The 22,819-nt window shown below is 37.8% G+C and overlaps 1 protein-coding gene across 2 annotated transcripts in view; it reads right to left on the bottom strand.

The window, feature by feature from the left end:
- DCBLD2 (discoidin, CUB and LCCL domain containing 2) overlaps positions 1-22,819 on the bottom strand; it is a 111,461-nt gene that overhangs the window by 73,002 nt on the left and 15,640 nt on the right. For both annotated transcript variants that reach the window (XR_007509029.1, XM_049824449.1), the window contains exons 2-10: positions 19,836-20,063; positions 15,334-15,471; positions 14,094-14,145; positions 12,659-12,731; positions 9,350-9,483; positions 8,632-8,672; positions 5,845-6,060; positions 4,628-4,752; positions 73-220 (exon numbers count right to left, since the gene is read on the bottom strand). Coding sequence is in view for 1 of the 2 variants with exons in the window: in XM_049824449.1 (XP_049680406.1) it covers positions 73-220; positions 4,628-4,752; positions 5,845-6,060; positions 8,632-8,672; positions 9,350-9,483; positions 12,659-12,731; positions 14,094-14,145; positions 15,334-15,471; positions 19,836-20,063 (1,155 nt within the window). In the remaining variant the exon portion in view is untranslated. The remainder of the gene's footprint in view (positions 1-72; positions 221-4,627; positions 4,753-5,844; positions 6,061-8,631; positions 8,673-9,349; positions 9,484-12,658; positions 12,732-14,093; positions 14,146-15,333; positions 15,472-19,835; positions 20,064-22,819) is intronic.

Raw genomic sequence — 22,819 nt, 5'->3', positions numbered from 1 at the left:
CCCACAGTGTAATCTTTGCCAAATTATTTCACTGCTTGTCTTGCACAGTTGAAAGTTTTTCAGTTGCCTTACCCATACTAAACTGACATCCTAGCAATTCTACTTTCACTGCAATTTTCTGGTGCCATTTTAAGGGATTAATCCTAAAAAAGCGTGCAATAATAGGTGGAATGAAATTATTGCGAACTTCCTGGTACAATTCAGTGTTCCCTTGAAATATCTAGAAAAGAAAGAAAAACAAGAGACAAATGTTATGTTACACAAATGCAATAGCAACTAAGTAACTACAACCAATTTTTATGTTTTATTTAGGAAAAATAAGTGGTGCAGAGTCCTGAAAATTCAGCCCCAGAATGGTGCTGCTGCCTGCACATCTCCACTCACTCGGCCCTATTTAATATATAACTTAATAAAATAAAGGTGCGTGTGTACAGGTGTGCACGCAACTACTTACTTCAGAATAAAGGTGCTACGTAATATTCTACTGATGCTCCCCAGGCAGTGCCTACTGTTAAAGACATCTCACATTTATGGCACCGAATAATCCTAACTTGGTCCTTTTTGGTATTCTGCACTTACTCTTCAAATATATACAGCAAGCAGTTGTGACAATGTGAAAGTAGGAATTAAGCGGTGCCTTCACACAGCCTAATGGTTTAAGCATAGTCTGTCCTATGACTGGGTATGGCAGTTACTAGAAAGCATTAAGACACAAAGTATGTAATCACACTGTCCTCTAGTGGTTGTTGTCTACAAGGGCTGAACCACAAGCAAAATAAAAGGATTCAGGTTCAAAACGTGAGCACTCTCTCTTCAGACTCTCGTACGGAGCCATGCTGCAAGAGAAGGGCGCAAACTTTGCATAAAGGATGAGCTAAAGTCGGTCCCTCACCGCTGGTCCTTGCACACAAAGAACTCATCCAAATGTGACAAGACAGAATGGGCTTACCTGGTTGAAATTGAAAACCAGTAAACAGATATCACTGTGATGCAGTGTCAGCACACTGACAAAACTTGCAGCCAACTACAGGTTTTGCACTGAACTGCTTAAAACAATACAGAAGCTAGGCCCAGTACTCCAGCCCAGCAAGCCATCCCATCACTGTCTTTGGGAGGACTGGCTTGGGATCATCTTTTCGGGTAGGAAGTGAACCATCTCTCCATGTTAGTGCACAGCAGTTGGGCTTTGGCTCTGCAAACGCAGCTCTTGAGTGCTATTGCAACACACGTCACCATAGAGGTAAATGAGTAACATGTTTGTTTTATAAGCACTGATAAAGACACTGCAAATCATGTTGGACATAATGCAGAACAGAATTATGGCACTTGCCTGAAAAATAAATATTATAGTGAGTTTTCTGCTCTCTTGCACTGCTTGGTAAATGATAAAACACCTTGCCATGCTTAAGGACAAGCACTGTACTGTGTAACAGCTGATGTGTCTGCATAAAATGGAGCAGTCAAAAGCTTTTAGCGCACTTCTGATCAATGCAGGTCACTGGTGTTTCAACCTTGGTAAACAAGGTAGAGATTCTTGTATTGCACTCCAATGTTTTAAATTTTTGTAACAAAATGACTAGAATATCCCTACAGGTTTAAAAGAAAACAATTATTCTAGAAAACTATCCATTCAAAAGCCCAAACAACCCCAGGGACCTTTAAGGAACTCACGCCTGGCCTCCCTGATATACATAATGTGTTGCCACTCTCAAAAGACAAACAAGCCCCATTACTATTACTTGCACGTAAGAATTTTGGTTTGTCCTTACATAGGCATTAACTGTCTTCAATATTTGAAAGCATTGACTGATCAAATAGAAATGTAAGTCAATTTAGTTAGGCATGGAAAAATAAATCCCTTGGTAATTTAAATGCAGTACTTCATGTTTGAGTGTATTGGGTTTTCTACATCTTAAAATTAGTAACCAGCATTTTCATTTTTATGTATCCACGTAACACTATCCAACTAACTGCTAAGCCATTCATGATACTAAAAATCTATGTAGGCAAACACAAGGTATTTGCCTTGAAAAGTGTATAGTCTCTGTTCTTCCCCAACTTACTGCAGTGCAGACTCATAAGCACATGGTCTGGGTGACACTTGTCCTGCTCATTGTTCATAAATATACTTACTAGCAATGAATGAAGACAGATTAAATACAGGGGCAAGTCTATGGTGTTACTTTGGAAATAAGTGAATACAAAGCAGTCACAGTTTGTGTATCCAAATATTCACAATCTAATCAGACATGACAAGAACGCAGAAAACCAGGTTCCACTTTTCCCCTAAACTAGGGCAAATTTTTAAAAAAAACTTTAAGCTGACAGTCTTGTAGGTAGAGATCTCACCAGAGGAGTATTTGTTTTGGTAAAGATGCAAACGAGAAGCAAAATACAAAGGTGACTCTTTGAGGGGATGCGCCCAACCCACATTGCTGTACTGTATCTTTGTTTGCGCTGTGCCGTGACAGTGCCCACTACTAAAAGAAGGTCCAAGCTGCATCTGGCTACCCGAGCAACAGACGCAGAAGTCACAGATTAGGAAATAGATGCCCAACACTGAAAGTCAGTCTCCCTTCAGGTTTCTGAGGCTGAGCATGTAACAGCAAATGCAACAAGAATTGTTAACGGTGTCTACTATCTTCAAGAAAGATTAACAGTAAAGTAGTTCTTTACTCCAGGCTTTTCTCAGTCAAGCTTTTGATGTCAAGTGTTATGATAGTAAGTTTACCTGCAGCTCGGTATTTTTTGTTCATTTAATTTTTTTCACAAAAAGAATGTGCTTCTGAGCTCAATACAGTGCAAGCTTTTTGATGACAAATCACTTTTGTATTCCATGTATCATCAAATTCTCTCCATTTGCCTCTGTGCTGTCAAACAAAACTTCTGTGACACTGCAACTTTGGATCTGTCATCTTCCCCCAATTCAAGCTTTTTTTTTTCTTTTCATATATAAAAAATTTAAGGAAAGCTTTTCTTGAGTACTGACAGAACTCTAGAAGCTATTTGCCAGAGGACTACAGGACAGGCTTGGAAAAGTTTCTAGTCTCCTGAACAACTTTAGGAATTGCAAATATCTTTCAAAAAACAGGGAACAGCACCTCCTGACTGGTCTGATGTGCAATTATGTAAGGCTCAAAGGGAGAAGCCTGCATGCATATGCAACCAAAAGCAAAGCTGCATCAAATGAGATGATGTCAGAGAGAAGAAAAATCTGCTACTTTGAAGCCTAAGAGATCAACCATACCAAACCCTTTTTTCTGTCATTTGACTACAGCTGGATACTACACGTCCTGGATATGTATTTGTCTTCGTGCATTGTACCTAATGATACAAAAAGTGCAAAAAAACCCTGTTGTCTGTAATTTCAAGCTCCACAATTTGTTTCATTTTGTGAACTTGCAAGAAAAACAACATGCTCAAATTAAAAGGCAACAGCTGCCAAGGTTTTCAAAGAAAATAATCAAACTAAACATGAAGCCTAAATCTAGGCAGCTCACTAGCGGAGATTTTATTTTATGGCCAGGAGAGGGCACTCGAAAACTAGTAAAAGATGCTGGATTTCCCCCCCACCCCACCCCCGCCTTTTCCTTGAATACTTCATACTAACAGTCTCTTAGTTCAACATGTAGATTCAAGGAGATGGATCAGCCCCAACAGTAAAGTCTGCTCCTTTCAGGAAAGTTTCCTACTGTGATTACCTTCAGTGTTCAAAAACCTCTTAATTTAACAAACCTGATACTTCGACCTTTCACTTTATCAACAGGATGCTACATCCTACCTTGAAATATTCTTAATCCACAGTGAACAGAAGAAAATCAAGTACAGCTAAAGAGTTATCATTGTTAAGACCCCTTTCTAAAAAGTTACTAGGTTATTAGTTACTGTTACATATATGTAATACCACAGGCCTATGGAAGTAAGGTAAATTACATCCAAGAATTGTAAGAAAAAGAAATTCTAGTTTGAGTCAGGTTACCAGGAATCTTCTCATTTGTTTAAGAAAATCTGATCTGAACCACTAAGGAAGACTACGTAGGACATTAATCTTCTCATTTTTTCTATCTATTAAATACTGCAAAACTGTAAACGCAGGGAAAATGAGATTATCTTGCCGATAACATTAGATAATTTTTCTGTGTGGCAAAGCATTCACAATCTGAACATACTGTTTCATCTTTTAAGAAAACTCCCTTCTGCAAGGGCTGTTCTATTATAGAAGAAACAAACTTACCAGTATTTCATAAAAGAGACAAACATTATAAAAGATGGAAAATTATACAATCCCTAACATTTATTCTGTAACCACAAGAGAATAAGAATGTAAACCTTAATTTTGAAACATACAACCTATTTTGAAAGAAATCTGATTTTTCTTGAAGAGACGCAGTACACCAGACAGCCTACCACTGGCAATGGAAGTTTCTTGTATAGAATATTCCCCCACCCCCAAATAGTAATAAAAATAATCTCTGAATTTCAGAACTGTTCAAATCCTTACATATTTGCACATGTTCATATTTTCTTCTGCACAGATATTGATTCAAAATTACACTGAAAAGGGAAGTTATTTAATGCTTCCTTACCGTACCAAAATTAGTCATATTTAAAATTGTGGTATTTTTACCTTATCTTTATCCATGCCGGGTTCTCTGTATGCTGTCCATTTCTGTGCATCATCACTGTATAAAATTCTGTAGGCTGAGACATAGTAGTAGTACTCTGCTAAGGTTGATCCAGTAGTTATAATACCTGTGAAATTTAAGGTGCCCAGTTAGAGAAAAAAAAGGTACCAGTTTGTAAAAATTAATAGATCAGCTTTGGAATCCAGCATTACGTAGTTGGAATCTCCACTGGTCCAGTTACATTTTGAAAAGTTTATTCAGGGTGCCAGGGTTTGGAACTTCTACAGAGACTGAAAATCATTTCACTTTCAATTTTCATGATATAACCTTGCTAAGCACTTTCCCCTCATTTCTTGATGGAAACAGTCCGTTCATCTGACCATGGCCAACTCCTGTCCCCAGTTGCCAAGACACCACCACTCTTCCCTTCTTTTGTACTGCCACCCTAAAAGCACCATTGAAAGATCTGTAGCTTCCTAAAGCTGACACTTCAGTGCTGCAGAACAACTCACAAAGGAAAGCTGTTTTGTAAAACAGCACCTCCAGCTCTCTCTCCAAATAGACACAGCTACTAAAACGATGACGGATGGTCCATCACAGTCTCTGTGATGGAGCAGAGCCTAACCCAGACTCTGGCTGCATCAGTCTGCACTGTTTGGCCCGCTTGCTGAGGGAAAGTGCAATAGACTGCTGAGGGGCCCACCACCCCCAACTCTCAGCCCAAGTTCCACTTCAGGCAAGGAGGTGAAGGGGAGGCTGCCAGCTGGTTTACTCACTCTGCTGCTTATCTCACATTGCACTGCAACTGCTCCTGGCTCCACTCTTGGATTCACTATGGCTATGACGGGCAGTAGGGAGAACCTAGAAACATAAGTCAGTACACCTGCACCAGAGGTACCAGTGGACTGAGCTATCTGGATATGGATTTGCAACTCCAAGGAGACAATCGGCACGAAAAGGGAAGCATCAAGGATCCAATAAAGCCACAGGAAACACTTCAACAAATTCTGATAGAAGATGTGTTTTCTACCATGAAACTCCACCTGTTCAACTCTTAACTCCAGGCTCCTCAGTATATTAGCTAGGACATGGAACCAACTTTGCTGTAATGGTAATTAAATGTCACCTGGACTTTAACTAAGACCAAGAACTGGAAAAAAAGGATGTCAGCAACCAAACTTTTTCAGTGCTGCTTAAAAGCCACATCAGATTCACTTACCTGTTATTCTCTTTTCTTTATTCAAGTCAATCTGCAACCACTGATGTTCGTCACTGATAAAAGCAGCCCAAGGAGGACCAACCCTTTTTAGTCTGGCATTTTCAGGTTTCCAAATGTTCACTTGTCCTGTTTGGTCAGACCACTCAAGAATAGATGATGCCGTGATCTGGGAATCAGGGATTACCCCAGATTCCATCCCCAGTGTCCCATAGCAACCTGAGCAACAGAAAAGGTAAGGATTCAAAGTGAAAATTCAAGTTACACAATGATTTTACTGGTTTGGAGTTTAAGACATTACATGCAAATATTAAACTGCCATTTAAATTTATACTATAACACCACTACCAACAAAACACACTGTCTTCTGCTTTATAATAGTGATGCTGGAACCAAACTTGTGGCCATGAGTATTCCATGACATGCCTGCCTAAGAGTAATGTGGATATTCTCTCAGTCACCACCCACAAAGAGCACTAGACCAAGAAGCTTTGTGGGAGCTGTCATGGTTTAAGAGCATGTACGGTTGATGCAGTGAATGGGAAACAGACTACTTGATCATTCGTTCCTTTTTTGTGTCTACATAACTTCTTGTTTTTTAAACCCACCTCAGTATTACAATGTTAATTCAAACAATACACCAAAGCATGTAGGAAGCCATGTCATAATCTTGGCCTTGAGCTCAAACACATCCTTGAAATTAGTTGTATTTTTTTGTCACCGTTCTTACTAGAAGTTTCTTCCCATGTCCCATGCTGCTGATGGCTAAAAAACATCTCCTAACTTCCTGGCTAAATTTCCTTGTGGCTAGTTGGTACCCATTTGCTCTTTACTAAATCTTACTCTGTAGCGCCGGTAGTTTTACACGCGTATTCCCCAAACATATCAGTAGAGAGCGATCTTTGCCTTCAGTCAGCCAGCCTGAACAACCCAGCCTGGCTTCCCTTTCGCTGTGAGCTGACCCTCTCACTGCGGGTCCCCTCCAGCCCTCCTCTCAGGGCAGACCAGGCGGCAGAGCCCAGGTGCGACTGGATCGCAGACAAGGCCCCGACAATGTCTTGTGAGATGGCATTAATAGTTCCTTGTCTCTATTGGACGTACTTCATCTACTGCAGCCCAGGATCACACTTAGCACTTCACTAACAGAATCCTTTCCCTCATCCGTCATCTCCATCTAACATGGGGCCACAGTTTGAAGCAGAAACGCCTCAATCTCTATGTATACTTTTTGCTCTGTGATTCTTCAATTAATTTCTATTACTCAACTCTCAAAGTCAGCTAGGTCTTCCTGTGCACTGACCACACCTCTAGCATTAATAACACACTCCTGTATTTTGTACCAAGTCATGAAACCAACTATTACGGAAGAACCACACTAGTAACTTCACCACAGTCTGATAAATCTCATTTCAGCATCCTACAGAGTCCCTTCTTCCTTCAGCTAACTCCTAGGCCACCCAACTACAGACATTTTAATCTAGACCTACATCTTGTCTCTACTTTATTCAGTAATTTCTCAAATATGTCACTGAAATCCAGATCAGCATTTTGTCCTCTCTCCATATTTCCAGGCCATTTAATTACTTTCATATACACCGTCAGATCACATTTTGAAAGAAAAAACCAACAAACCCTGCCTCTATCACTGTGTTTAATATTCTCCATGCATACGGTCACCAGACATGCAACTCCTTCCAGCTCTTGCAGAGGTCTGGGAGAGAAGTTATTTGAACATTATGTGGATTATGTTTTCTAATTTTTGCTTGTTTGTATACATTTCCATCTCCAAATACTTCTGCCCATCAGATTCCTGCCTTTATATCCCCATTCAGCATCACTTTTATTTATACACTTTTCCTGAGTATGTGTATGATTCCCCCCCCCTTTTTTTTTGTTTTTAACTTTATCCTTATGGAAAGCAAACATAATGCTTTTGTTAATTTGTTGGGAGTTTTTTATATTGTTATTAAAACAGTTAAAGAGATTAAGGAAAGGCCACTGTTTAAACAATACTTCCAACATCCATTCAAGGATGGCATTTAAAGTGACTAACAGAAAAGCTAGCTTCCATTTAGAAAACTACAGCTAATTTATTTGTAAAACAGGTAATTGATAAGAAGTAAAAACATGCAAAGCAGTAAAGCTTTAAAAAGGAGCAACAATTGTTATACCAATCAGCAACCTGGTACGCATTTACGAAACAAAACATGGCAGCCAAGAAAGAACACAACTTACACATAGAGCAAGGCCCAAGAGATGCTCTTCCAGCGCAAGAGAGACAAGTAAATTATCACATAGCATTCAGTTGCAAGAATATGGGAGAGAAAAAAAGGGGGGGTGGAGAAAGTTGAGGAATCATTTTTGGATTTCTACTAGCTTTCTTAGCAGGCAACAAGGAAAGTGTAAGGAGTAAACCTGGAAAAAAACCTAGTACACACAGTTGTTACAAATAAAGAGCAACTCTTAAGTGCCCGGCTCTGCTTTAGCAGCGTCTTTCAAGTATGGGAGTCAAGTCACTTTAAACCAGACCATAATGGAGCAACATAACCTGAAAGAATCTCTTTCTGCAGATAAGCAAGGCTTACTTTATACATCGCTGTATGTATAAATGCAGTGATGATTAGTCATCAAAATGAGATAGTAAAACAATTAAAAAACATACATTACTGAGGAATGCAGTAAAAAAAGCCTCACTAGAACAAAAATTAAGAAATAAAATACCTGCACACTTATTTCTACTCACAAAATTTGTATGAAAGTGTCAACATTAATACATGTGATAATGCTTACCACTCGTCTTAAATGTGAAGAGACTTGTAGATAACGGTCCCCTGCAGAGAACAAAAGATGTTTTTTGCAGTAGTCAGTGAGGAAAATTGAAACAAACCGTCTTCAATTTATTTTTCTTGTCTGACTTCTTGCCACTGAAACCTAGGCACATATGCCTAAACAAGCACTTCACGATTAAAGCAACGCTTCCTGTCACCAAGTTGCAGTGCTTTCAGTACAAACACCTCTTCAGCTGAAATCTAGTCCAGAGATACCAAGTTGTTTCAAACAAACATCTGCCCAGCAAAATGCAAGACTTCATTAAAATGCTTCCCTTTTAAATTAAGCTAATCATAATAAGAAGAATTAATCTCCTCTGACTGCTTTAATTCCTGGGACTTCCGAGATAAAATGACAAATTACACTCTCTTCCCTGCAACTAAAATGTTGCTGTTAAATTATTCTTTTTCCACAGACCATTAGGAATTTATGGTCATGCCATGCATTTTGGAAGATAAAACCTCTTTGCAGAACTTGGAAAATTAATCTTTATGGTTTAGAGGTTAAAAATATCTGGTAAAACAATCACATCATAGCAAAAGAGCATTGTGAGAACCTTACAGAAGGGAACCTGGCCATGGAAGAACACGTAGCTCCACTAGCTGAAATTAATCCCACGATAAGACATTACCAAGATCTAAGGTGCTAAAGATAAGGAGAACATGGGAAGTACACTTACACTTTTGAGGTGACATTGTTAGCCAGGGAGCCTTCATAGTACGGAATGCCCTTGCTGATTACAACATTAATTTGGCCACCCAGAGTATTTGACACAACGCCTGCGTGAACACCAGCCATACAAAGTGATGATGACTTGAAGAGGGTGGGGGGGAAGAAAAATTTAATAATATATTGTAAATAAATTGAATACTACACCATATATTATAAACGCTACATAGTCCAGTTATAGTCTTTGTTATTATTACATTAAGTTACTGTTCTTATTTAACTGTTATCTCTGTTATTTAGAAACCATTCATCTTTGTTTTATCATGGAATTTATAAAACAACAAAAAGAAGGTCCTAATGTTTCAGTGTGCCCTCGCCCAGATGTATTTGGAATGTAACTCTTGTAATTAAATAAGCTCAAACAAACAGCAAGGTGAATCAGTCTGAAAAAGCCAGACAGCCAGACTTTCAGCCTATAATCAACCTATTATGTTAGTCAACAGAAGTTGAATACATAAATACACAGGAAACCTTTTAATAGAAAGCACACTGAAAGTATGTTTATTCATTTTCTCACAATTAAGGAGTGATGCACTGCAGATTTTATAGCTTTTAGCCATTGGATTATATTTTTAACTCATGGTTAAACATGGCATAACCATCCAGCACTCTGATCCGTATAAACCCACAGTAACACATGAATACAATTCATTCTAAAGAAGCCAATTACCTAGGTTGTACAGGTTAATGGAGATCAGTTATGCAAAAAATATTTGCAGGCCATCCTGTCCTTTCCTTCTCTCCCCGGACGACTGTTAGCTCAGATCCCCTCACAAATGTCACAGTGACACTTTCGTTTCCCTGCCTTGCAGGCTAGCTGTGCCATAGACAGCAAGACTGGCTCACGACACCAAGTCCTTCGGGCACCGCGCAGAGTGAGCAGAGCAAGATGCCCGTCTCCAGGACCAAAACTAGCCCAGATCTTCTCCAGCTGGGAAGCAAACCCTTCCAGACCAAAGGAGTTTAACCAAGAAACATCCTAGTGCTCAGGAGCAGACAGACAGTCCAGTTCCAAAAAAAAACTTAGCACCGGTGGCTCTGCACCCATCCACCATGTGCACCATGGTTTCTGGAGGATTACTGGCTACGCACAGCGCGACAGGCATAGTCAGAGCTATTCATGGGCATTCTTGCAATGTGCAGCACTGGGGTATGCACAGACACGTTGCAATTCTGGAGCCCCTCGCTCACATCCAATGAGACTGGGATCAAACCGAATTTTAGAAAATCGAGTGGGCAAAGCTGTCTGTGAAGGACCACCGGGGTATCCCCCAATATACCTTCCGGAAACCATATTTAGCTTGTTATTACTAGTGTGGTATCCCAGTGCTGACTTGCCCAAGTCAATAAACAACAGAGGATGACTGCAGATTTTTATTTACTGTTAACAGTTGCTCCCCCAAAGTCCACTGCTAGCTGTTGATACTGAACACATTTGCTGCACTGCTCTGCCAACCAGTCCACTGGGTACTACAGAGCCTCACCACAGTTCTTGAAGAAGGAATCAGCAGGTCCTTTCTAGAGAAGGAAGACTTCATGGATGATTTGCTTTCTCAAATTATTTTAAAAACAGAACAACTTTCTCCATTGTGGCTTCTTTAGAAACAATTGCATGGTGCAGCAGGCCAGGATTCCCCTATACCTCAAGCTCACTGGCAAAAAAACCTGCTCACCCAAACTTTTCCAAACATAAATCTCCTCAGTATATTCACACATAAAAACTCTAACCCTATTTCCACCCCACAAATATCCCAAAAGCTTTCTAAATAAATGTAATTATGTCTTGCCCATGAATGCAACCTCCTTTCGTTTCCCACTTTCCCTTGAGAGTAAGAGCATGGGATTCTGCAGTAGATGAAGCTCTCTTCTCCCTGCTTACCAGAATACATCAGCAATGAGTGCTCCAAGTCCTCAAGGACTGTGGACATTAGGGTCACACAAGTATTGTCAATCAAGATTTGGGGTTGTTTTTTAAAGCAGCAAGCAGCTGCTGATAATTTGAAAGAGATGCATGAGAAATATCTACCTGAAACTCTGTCTAAAGTGCTGGACAATTTGATTTCTTTCCACACAGCTTCACTTCTGGGAAATTCTCTGCCTTTTATTCAGAGTAATAAAGCATACAAAAAGAAAGTCACAGGGCATTTATTTTGTAAAGTTTCCTTTTTCTGCCACAGAAAACAGTTTTTCCAGATTTTGGCAAAAAAACCTCCCAACAAGCAGAACTCCTACTGATGCTACAAATATGCTAGACAGAGAATCAACTTCATCTTGTTGCTAGCTACAAAAATTACCTCGCAGCTGTTTAGTGAGGACTGACTCACTGTGGACCAGAATATATAACACAGCTACACTGCGGTGACATTTTTACATATGGGTAATTATTTAAGCAGGTAGCCTAGGATTTGCAGATATTTGAGAAAAGAAAATCAGAGGGGCACACTTTAGGTTCATATTTAATATTAAAATCTGTGCTCACTAATGTTTTAAAATTGTCTTTCCTCTGTGCTAGATCTAGTGGCTTATTAAAAGAGTATTTTAAGATAAACCAAGAGATTTAATGTATTTACCAGATTGCTAGCAAAATTATAATCACTTAAAAATAAACAAAGCAAACACCCTCCAGTTCTATGGCAGGTAAGCTAATCCAGTTATAAAAGCCTTCATTGGAAAAACAGTGTAGAGGTTTTTGTAGTGTTCTGAGTAAATAGTACATTATTGAAGATACTCATTTCCAGTTCATAGAACTATTAATGTTACAGTATTAACTCTATTTTGCAAATGGTTTTATAGCTGCTGAGCATAGACAGTATTTCACCTGTTGTAATAAAAAATTAAGACAACCACTGAGACCCTCTGTTTAGAGATGCGTCACAGTGTCAAAAACAAGAGACGACACCATTAAAAGAACTGGTTCTCTCTTTATAAATCTGAATTTCCCAACCTGAGAAAGCCAACAAAAACAAAACAGGAAGTAGAAAATAATATTTTGACTGATCCACCCTTCTCAGCAGGCCTTACAAAAATGTTTGAGTCTTTACTGCATTACTTTGCTTCTCGGAGGTGGCAAGATGTGAAGCACTAGCCATTTAGCAGCTGTGCAAAAAAAATTAGTACCATGCTATTCACTTTAGGAGGTACAAATTCCAGAACCCAGGCAGCAGAACTAATGTAAACAACTATAATTGACTTGTAATTATACCATTTACCAAATGGCATTTTACCAAAATTCATGTAAGCCCATGGTATTTTTACTTACGTCTCTGTATCCATGGGGAATAGTCCCTGAAATATCAGCAAAAGGAATCACACATCCAGCTGGACAATACTTACTGGAAGAGGATAAAATATCAAGTCAAGATATGCATGCAACTACAACTCTTACAACATTATAAAATAGTCACAATTTTTTTATTTACAATGCACTGTTATCATTCAGATTATCACTATTTAAGGATATATCCTCATTGAAGACATATCAAATCAGACAAAAAAAATACTCAGGAAGAAAAGTACACAACAGGTGAACAGACATTTGAAAAAGTTTAAAAAGAAGCCTCAGCTGAAACTACAGTTCCAGTCTCAATAGAATATATTAATAAAGCCAGCATTTAATAATATAAATACTGCATGGCTTCTGTAAATTGAAAGTACCAATATTAATGCATTTTATTTTATAAACTAGAGACTTGCATATCTATTTGTTCTGCATCCTTAAATAATAGATCTGAAAAGTAATGTTATTTTATAGTAGCTCCTGGCAACGCTTGCATCATAAAAAACTGGTTAAATTCACTTAATGCCACTAGTTCATGAAAAGCAAAAGGCAAGACATCTGCACCTCTGATGCAGGCCGATGGTCATGTTCTAGTCCCACTTCATACTGCACATACAAAAGCAATTAAATCTTCAACAGTGAACTGGAGTCAACTATTAACATTTTCACCGCAGTTCAACAACAGTTGAAGCAACATTGCAGGTACCACAAAAACAGTGGGCTTCAGAGACTTCAGCACGTGTTGAGTAAGGCCAGAACCTACAATTAAAACCCTATTTTGGAACTTGAGAAAATGAAAGAGAAATGCAACAGTTGCACTTTGAAACTTTTCATGATGCCAGGGCTGAAGTTTTCCGAAAAGTAAGTTTATGTACTTCACAACAGTCCGCAGCTTTGAACACTGTCCTTGCTTTAGATGGAAATGGAGAAGGAGGAAAACAGGGAAATGACATATGGTTCCCCCATCAGAAGGTACAGCATTTTATGTCTCCAAAGAACCTCATTAATTCACACCAAACTGTGAAACGGGCTTGTAATTTTTAACACATTTCATAGTTTAGTGCTCCTTAGATAACTGTAATACAAATTTCAGCATTTAAGGTGGATACCTGCTGTAATATGTGTTTATAAAAGCTATATTCTTTCTATGGGAATGAGATATTAGCTCCTATCTGTTAGTGCAAATTAACGAGGTTCTACTGTATACTGCATGTAAATAACAAAAATGGGGGGCGGAGACAGAGGAAGGAGGAGTGCAAATGTCAAAATTATTCAGCCCTAACCTAATTAGTTCGTTTCTTAAGTTCTCTGGACAGCCAATTTTCAAGCTGCATCAGGTGTAAGTAACAGTGAAGTAGAAACACTAAAATGACTTCATTAAAGAGATTGCGGGGGAAACAGGTAAAATCAGTCTTACTTGAATTCTGGTTCGGAAAAGTGACTTGCATTGTCTAAACAGGTAATTAGGTCTGGAAAGAAAAAATGTTAGGTCAAGAGGATGATAAGACGACAATTTTGAGTATGCTTTTTAAAGTGCACAAAAATATATGTTTTGAGCCTCTGTGGCTTAACCAGAAGTCTCAGAATGAAAAAAACCTATGTTCCTACTAAATTTTCTTGCAACAGATTTTGTATTACAGTAGAACCTTGATAATTTGTCTGAGTAACTGGGAAATCCACCGAGAATGTTAGACAAGAGTAACACTACAAACATTCATTTTTCGCGCAGCTTAATTTATAGCTATACTTCAGAGAACCTGACATATTCAGACATAAACATAGATTTTTTTCACAAAATTAAACAAACTAAACAGGCCTCTGTTTTCAGTATTTAACAGACCTACAGTACTGAAACCAGGCAGCATAGAGAACAAACATGAGTGCCATCTTACTGGCATCCGTGACTGATACCTCAAATTTTATGTTCAGTCTGCTGTGTATCAGCACATACAGTCCAAAATACTGAAACGCATCAGAAAACCCACAAAACACAGATTAAAAATGAAAACCCTTTATCTGTTCTTTTTAAGAATTACTTCTATAAAGGGTTTTCTGAAGCCTTTTGCCTTGTGAAGCAGTTGCTGGCAATCCTTCATCTCCTTTTGAGTGACATACGTGGTGCACAGTTACAATGAGTGGAAGGAGATGCAAAACAAATACAGCAGCCTCCTTTAGAGGCCAGAATAACCAAAAACATGGGGGGGGGGGGGGGGGGGGGGGGAAGCAATCACCAGATTATGTAAGTAAAGAGTTGAGGGAAACTGTCACTGAAATAAAATTTTCCACAAGGTTCATCTGTATAAAATACATACAGTTTGGTAAGAACATTTTTTAGTTATCTGCCACCTTGATTACTACCTGAAAAAATGCATTTCGTCCTTTATCTGAAGCAGCTCTTTCATTCTTAAGAGGTAACTGTGATTCTTGCCCTGCTATCCAGGATAAGCTTTGATACAATTTCTTTAAAATTACAGCAATTTAAATAATAAATGAACAGTCCCATTTCCTACACAGAAATATCAGGAAGACTGTATTAAAAGTCTTCATTTTTAGAAGTTAATTTGTGAGAAGGCAGGAATAAATAAATTAATTCTGTGTTTTTACTAGGAAGCTCTAATTTTACCAGCACAGGAAAATTACCAAATAATTATAAATACCCGATTTGTCAGTGGTTGAATAAGCTGCAAGAAATCCACGTCCAGAAGTGTGTGTTCCACTCATGAACTGTACTGTGACTTCATTACTTTTTGAAGTAATTAAACCATCCATTTGAAAGCCAAACCCACAGTATTTTCCTATGGAGAGAAGGAGGAGAACAGACATGGACCAAAACCAACATTGGTAATAAGCATCTTATTTCATTTGCAGCATAAGCTCACATTACTTCTGGCATACATTCAAAAACAAATACATGTGCATGACACTAAATCATGCAGTCAGTGTCCATTTAAAGCAAATGGCAGAGTATGGGTACCACATTTATTTTGCCACTCTCAACAGGTGAGAGTTTCTCACAGCCTTAACATTTGCAAATAAATGTGACCTTATCCCATTCACCTCTAGCCATGCATAACCCTCACAGTCAGTTCTTCAAAGACCATGAGAAATCTGTCAAGGAAAAGTATTGAGTTAGGGCAACGAGAATCATCCACAGAAGCAAATGAGAAGAAAGCCCTTCTCTTCCTTCAGCTGTTGGGGCACTTCTTCCTTGTCAACTATTTAATGGTTTCTGTCAACTGTTTTTCATACTTTTGGACAACCACAGGCATAATTCACTGCACTTCCGCATGAACGTACAAGCACGTGTGAGTACCATTAAAATCAACTACCAGCTGGTTCACTTTCTGTTTTGCTGCACCTATAAAACCTAACAGAGGTTCTGCATCTGGATACTTCACTTGCCATCCAAAATGACCAAAATTAATACATTTTAAACTGAGATGCTGCACTCTGCAGATATTGACAATAGTTGCCCTATGAAGTCCTAGAATTACTACCAATTGACATTACCTGGATGGATGGATGGATGTTAAACAGGCCCAAGTCAATATAGAATTCTCCAGCTCTACTAACTAGAACCTTTAATAAAATACTGATCAATTTATTAACCTGTTAAGAAAAAATAAAAAATAATCTTCTGTTCTATAGGCTCCCTTGATCATTCAAGGTTGTAAACCATCTGTAACCCTATTTAAGATTCAGCAGTGGATCATCACCAGCAGCAAATGACACTGCACATGTTTCAGTCTTCTGTTCACTTATTTGCTTTCTTGAAAAGTATGCTATTATATCGTAAAATAACAAAAAAGAAGCCAGACTCCCTTCTCAACTAAAGGCAAATCACAGTACTAAAGTAGAGGGAGTGGAATAATACTGCTTGGCAGGAATAGTTCCTAACAAATATAATACAAAACCAATATAACAAACAAATATAACACGTATGTCAAATTCCTTTAAAAAGTGAACTGCACTCTCAAAGACTAATAAAATTTTAAAAAATAGAAATACAAATTCCTATCATTATTCAGAGCTTTCTGAATTTTGTTTATTCAGATTTTTTTTTAAAAAAGCAAGGGTATTTTCTAAAGAAAAGAAAGAAAATAGATTTTACAATACTTTAATGAAATGTATAATATTATACAAATATCACAAGCTTAAGTAGTGAATTGAGGTAAGGTTATCAGGGAGAGTTATAAAGAAGTAAGTTCCCTTTTACCAAGGCTCCACACTGACCCTATGTTTTGCTCTAAGTCATGTTTCAATGATTACTTGCATTCATTATGATAAACTGCATCATTTTTCCAACTACCACTTTTCCCTTCCCCCCCCCCAGTTTTGTTTTCAGCCACTGGATCTTGTTACACAATTGACCAGCACAAGACTTCTCTCAGGGTAGGTCAGTCTGTCTTCAAGACACCATTTATCCTCTTCTTTGGGCAAACACCCAGGGCAAGACATTTAAATCTAGCTTGGATAAACTATCCAGTGCTGCTTGCACCATGGAGATACAGCCTTTGACAAACTGTAGACTGATGCACCTTATGATCATGGCAAGACATACTTTTGAGACTATAAATCACTTTTCTAACTCTTCCCTGGCCTCTCGCCAGATTTTTAGCAATCTTTTTACAAAGTAGGCAATGGGCAAAAACAAAAAGTAGAAATGGGCAAAACATAACTGCCGTGACGCCTCTGTCAATGGTACATGCAAAAGATGTAATATCACTATTTTGTCTGTACTTATACATTTAAGAACCCCAAGTGCTTTTGCGCAGCAAAATTACAGCAGGAGAGGGAATTCCCACAGTAGCTTACGTTCTCTGCTCCTGTAGATCTGGGCTTACATTGTATGTATTAAATAAGTACACCTGACTGTAGATGCACAGTGACTGGACTGTAATGAAATCTAACACTGAACCCCTTTATAAAACTTAACACCAAGGATTTGAATCTTCTTTTGACTTACTGATAAATATTCAGAAGGCATATTGAGAACAAGCCCTCAAAAGCTTCATTAGAAACCTTCTCTGTTTATGAATGAACTAGCCCACTAACAATTCATTTTTTAATCTAATCAGCCAATTTTTAAGTCATCTTGGGTTAAAGCAGGTATCATTGAATTTCAGATTTTATGTAATACAAGTATTTTAATGTTAGACCATGTCAGTAGTCTTGAGTGGAAAAACTTAGGATAAATCCAGATTTATTCAAAAAAAATTCAGGTCACTGTCCAGTGTCCATCTCTCCAGTGCTTGTTGCTTCAAACATGAACATTCAGGAGTCTGCATCGTCTGTATCTGCCACTGTTAATATCACTGTTTGTTCTGTGATTTAATTTATTAAGAGCAGAACAACACACACATTTGCTCAACATACTGTGCTACTACACCAGCTGGGAACAGCTGAAAGTCAAGAGAAACAAATGAAGTAGAAAATTTACTCAAACCCATTAAGTCACTTGTAAAAGTGAATAATAGACTTATCAGAACTGGACATTCCTTGCCATTTAAGGACTTCAGCATTTCCTATTTTGGACCAAGTCTGGCTCAACGGCTCCAAGCACATACTTATTTTCACACACACTTACCTAGGTAACAGTTGGAAAAGAGGGTTAACAAAGCTAACATACCACTAGCCTCTTTATAAAAAGACTCAATTTAGTGGGAACGGCATCTGTGTTGCACAAAAACAATCTTGGTGAAGTAAATCTCTCCCTCTTTCTCTCACTCCAGATTAAAGCTTTAGGAAAGACAATAAAAGCAATCTGCACAATAACAACCAATTTCAGGGAAGGAAGAATGACAATTCCTTTTGAGTTTTATGCAAAGTAACCACAAGGGTATTTAAACCCTACATACACCTTGACATAGATGATAATGTCACACTGCTATTTGAAAAAAAACACCTGCCTTATATTATAGTCTCTTAAAGAGGACAAAAATTAAACAATGGACATTATCAGAAGATGGGGGATATTTGAACCACACAACTTTTGAAGCCTAACATGCTTTAATACTACCAAGACAAACAGCTCAAATCAGAGCTATTCCATACAAAAAGAAAGGCATTTCAGGTAAGAGATATAGATATATATATATATACACACACTTTTTTTACTTTTTTACTTTTTTTTTTTTTTTTAAATGAAGATCCTCATAGTTTTGCAATACTCTCTCCACTGCTTACAAGAACTCTGCAAGCTACTGGGAAATGTCTAAGAAAAAAACCCATTACAACAGAGTTTCCTTTGAGAATCTGAAGAACAAAGATTATTATAGGATCTGTGTTGCATTTACCATCTGCATTTACCAGTTATTGTCTACACAAACAAAATGTAGGAGGTTCTGCTATCATTACTCATCATTTCTTCAGTACATTTTCAGCATATAGGAATTGTGTCAATATGACAGACATTTACATACGCTTCAGTAACAGTAAACAAAATGCAATTATTTAAGAATAATTACATTAAGAATACACTGGCATTCCAAACAGAGAGTTCATCTGCTGAGCAACACTGGTAAGCATACTTGAAATGAGCACGTCAACAGAGAAAGAGGCAATCAGAGTGCTGTTTTCTTTACCACTTTTATTTTTATATAGTTAGAGTTACACCTGTACTCCGTCCCTGCACTGAAGACCTGTATAGCATACAGGAGAATCTTTCCTTAGCTGAGCTTTCTAGCAGTACCATCAGTTCTAATAGTCAGGTCCCTGATGACTGTTTTTCTACTGTGTTGAGGTACACACAGCACTCCTCAAAGATTTGCAGGGCTTCCTGGGGATGAAGCTCAAGAAAAACACAACTCCAATTACACAATTACTAAAATTCCTTTCTTTACCTTATTTGAGATGCCTGTAAATTATAAACACCTCCCTCTTTTCATCATTTCTCATAAGACTCAAAATCCACACTGTACAAAGAGCAGTGCGTGATGTATTCAGGCAAGGTCTTACCCTGCCCAATATCCAGGCTGAATTATAACAGTTTTCTAGGGCCATAAAAAAAAGAACTTAACTAATACCATACACCTAGTAGTTACTCTGTGCTCAGAGCAGGTAAACAAGGAGAAATTTAAAAAGTAACAGAAGTACCAACAATATATCCAAGTTCTATATAAGACAATAGCTTTCAAATACCAATAATAAAAGCTCCTACCTATCTCTGTCCTGGTGGGACCAATCCCATTGTGAACTCTTAAATAACTCGAATGACAAGAATCTGAGTCATCAATATCAAAATCGCCAAATTTGAGCTGAACTCGCTGCCCAGGCTTTACACGAATTTCCCATTCACAAACTGTGCTATTGGGAGAGGTCTGTGGGTAGTTTATCGAAGCAAGCGTTCCACTTTCAGGGCCCAGAACAGTGTGTCCACATCCATCACCTACAAAAGAACAAAAATAAATCAGCTATGCGCATTCATCTTCAAAGCTTCACTGGTGATTTATTCATCCTGTTTTTTAGCAGTGGCGTAAGATTTGTTAGGGTTTTAACCATACTAATCATGTTGCAAGAAAACTCCAAGTAAGTCGCATGCAGATGAAATGGCAATTGTGAGAAAACACCATTCAACTAACATTGCCTAACGTTTAGCTTCTCATCATAGGTGACGAGAGAGCTGCTACAACTTCCTCAATGAGATAAAAATTCAACCATAATGACTTAAAAAATTGCACAGACCGTACGGAAAGTGTCCCTGCTATTTCATGTTCCCTCAACACCTACGTACAGAAGAAAACAGGTTCTGAAAACGAGGGAGAAGCCTGCCAATAAAACAAGAGCACATCAGTTTTACTGTTGTTACTGTATGCACAACACAACAAAAAAGAACAGAAGTGGAAAGACAATGCACAGAAAATACTCTACGGAAAATAACTGCCAGGTCTGACCATCATCAAACTGCTAGTGCATTGTTTTCCACTGTACCACAATTCTAATTCTGTAATTAATTCTTACAGCTCTTCGGAGAACATGCTCAATTTTTCTGGATTTGTACAACAAACTAAATTGTAACTCCAACCTGGAGCCCTCTACCTAATATTTGAGTATTGATTTTAAACAGCAGTAACAATACTAAAGAAGACTTGTTTAACAAGTGGAAAAAATAGCACAAATTGTGTATTCTCAAGAGCAAACTGATAAATCTATTTACTCAACAGCTAGACATGAATTTCCCCCATTACGTAGTACAAGTAGTCTAAGAATTTGTGTGTCATTTTGGAAATAAGACTGTTCTTTAGGTAACTTTCCCAAAAAAGCCTATTTATCGAATTTAGTCCCATGAAATGAGTAGGCCAGGAACAGCATTATCATTTTCAAGATTTGACACTAGAAGGTCCAGAGATCTTTTGAAAGAGATCTGTACATGTTATCCTAAAAGCAATCAGGACCTTTCAGGATCTTGAACAAAGTAATGTCAGCAAAAATAGCAAAGACAAAAATCAGATTAGATATACTGCTAAAAATGTCTTAAACACCACTCCAAATACATTTATTATCTGTAGGTCCATTTTACCCTTCAAAATTCATGCCTTTGTATACAGTTCCCGCCAAGTGATTCCAACAGATTTAACATTACATCAAGATTTCACACTCTAGAAATTCACACAATCAACATCATTTGTCTTGACAGATGTTTGTTTTGACAGCTAAAAGTGTCAGTCTGAAAGTGTTTCATATTACATATTAATATGTGTAGTTCCTCTACTAAACATGAAAAGGTAAGCTAAGCTTTAGGGACAAAAAATGTACACACATTTAAGAATTCTAACTAAAGTTCAAAATTCTTAAATGTGTTTCATGCAAGACTGAATGGAAAAGTAAGTCCAATGCACTGAAGTGATGTGGGAAAAATACACCATGGTACTTAACTAGGTCTGATTAATCTGTTTGCAAAAGCACCTCATTTCTAGTAACAAAAGCTATTCTGTTTATAATCTGAGCACATTGAAAGATAGCTGCATGTTCTAAAAGCTAAAGTGCTGCTGGTATATACATAATCACAAACAGATGCAAACTGCAGCTTTTTTTCTTGCTAGCAGTCTTGAATCAAAATGATGCATCTTCTTCGGAAAAGGTAACTGGAATAGCTGCTTCAGTAAAAAGTTCTATTTGTAAGGCTGCTGTTTAGCCATGTTTTTCTTCAACCTATTTTAGCAATTTGCTTTAAAACACTTTGTTCCACCCCATGACATATAATTTCCATTTGGGTGACAGCTGATAAACTACTTTCCTAAACTACTGTTGTTCTAATACACAAGACACAATTGTCCAATGTTGCAAAGAGGTAACTTAAACCGTATGTTTTGTGTATCATTTTAATACCAGTTTCTTTCCAAACGCATGTTACAAACCTAAGAACAAGTGAAAGATTTATAATTCAAAACCTGTATGGCCTTGGTTTACTAGTAAACATTTAATTGCCCGATTCCTTATTAGTCACAATATCCCTAACAGTCAAGAAAAATACCGATTCCTTTGCTAGTAAACTGGCTATTTGCAAGCAAATACATACATTACAAAATACATGGGACTTACTATAATGAAAACAACAAATATAAACTAGGTCTTTATTCCTGCTGATATTTGTGGCTAGTATTTCAAAACTCTTTATACTGCACACATATAAAATTAATTTTCAACGTAAATAGCAGTTGGTTTTAGGTTATGCCCTAAATAAAAACAATGACCCAGTTAAGCAGTTCTGTGATTTTCCTAACCTGTGGGAGAGGTAAGCAACTGTTTAATCATTTACAGATTGAAAATATTATGCAGATACACTAACACAGTGGCCTTTTGAACATGAAATAATAGTACTTTCACCTGTATGGGCAGATACATTGTTCTGAGTGCATTTTAAGGAAAATGAAAACGCTTGCACGATCTACAATACTTTGTAGTTAATTATTTCTCATTGCAATGGGCCCGTTATTGCAATGCAGTAACCACACAAATGCTATTTCTTACAAGCAGGAATACCAATAATGGACATGCTTATGTACTTTTGATTCTTCCCCACATTTTTGCATCTTAAGCCTATGCTACTGGAAGTCAAAGACAAAGGAGAGCTTGGGTCTCTTCTTTGACCCAAACTGTACTTAAACTGTAAATTTCTCCACTTGAAAGTAGAAAAGATCATCC

Source organism: Accipiter gentilis, chromosome 21 (assembly GCF_929443795.1).
Source record: "Accipiter gentilis chromosome 21, bAccGen1.1, whole genome shotgun sequence".
Classification (NCBI taxonomy): Eukaryota; Metazoa; Chordata; class Aves; order Accipitriformes; family Accipitridae; genus Astur; species Astur gentilis.
The sequence above is the reverse complement of the archived record's forward strand: the minus strand, read 5'-3'. Positions and strand labels throughout refer to the sequence as shown.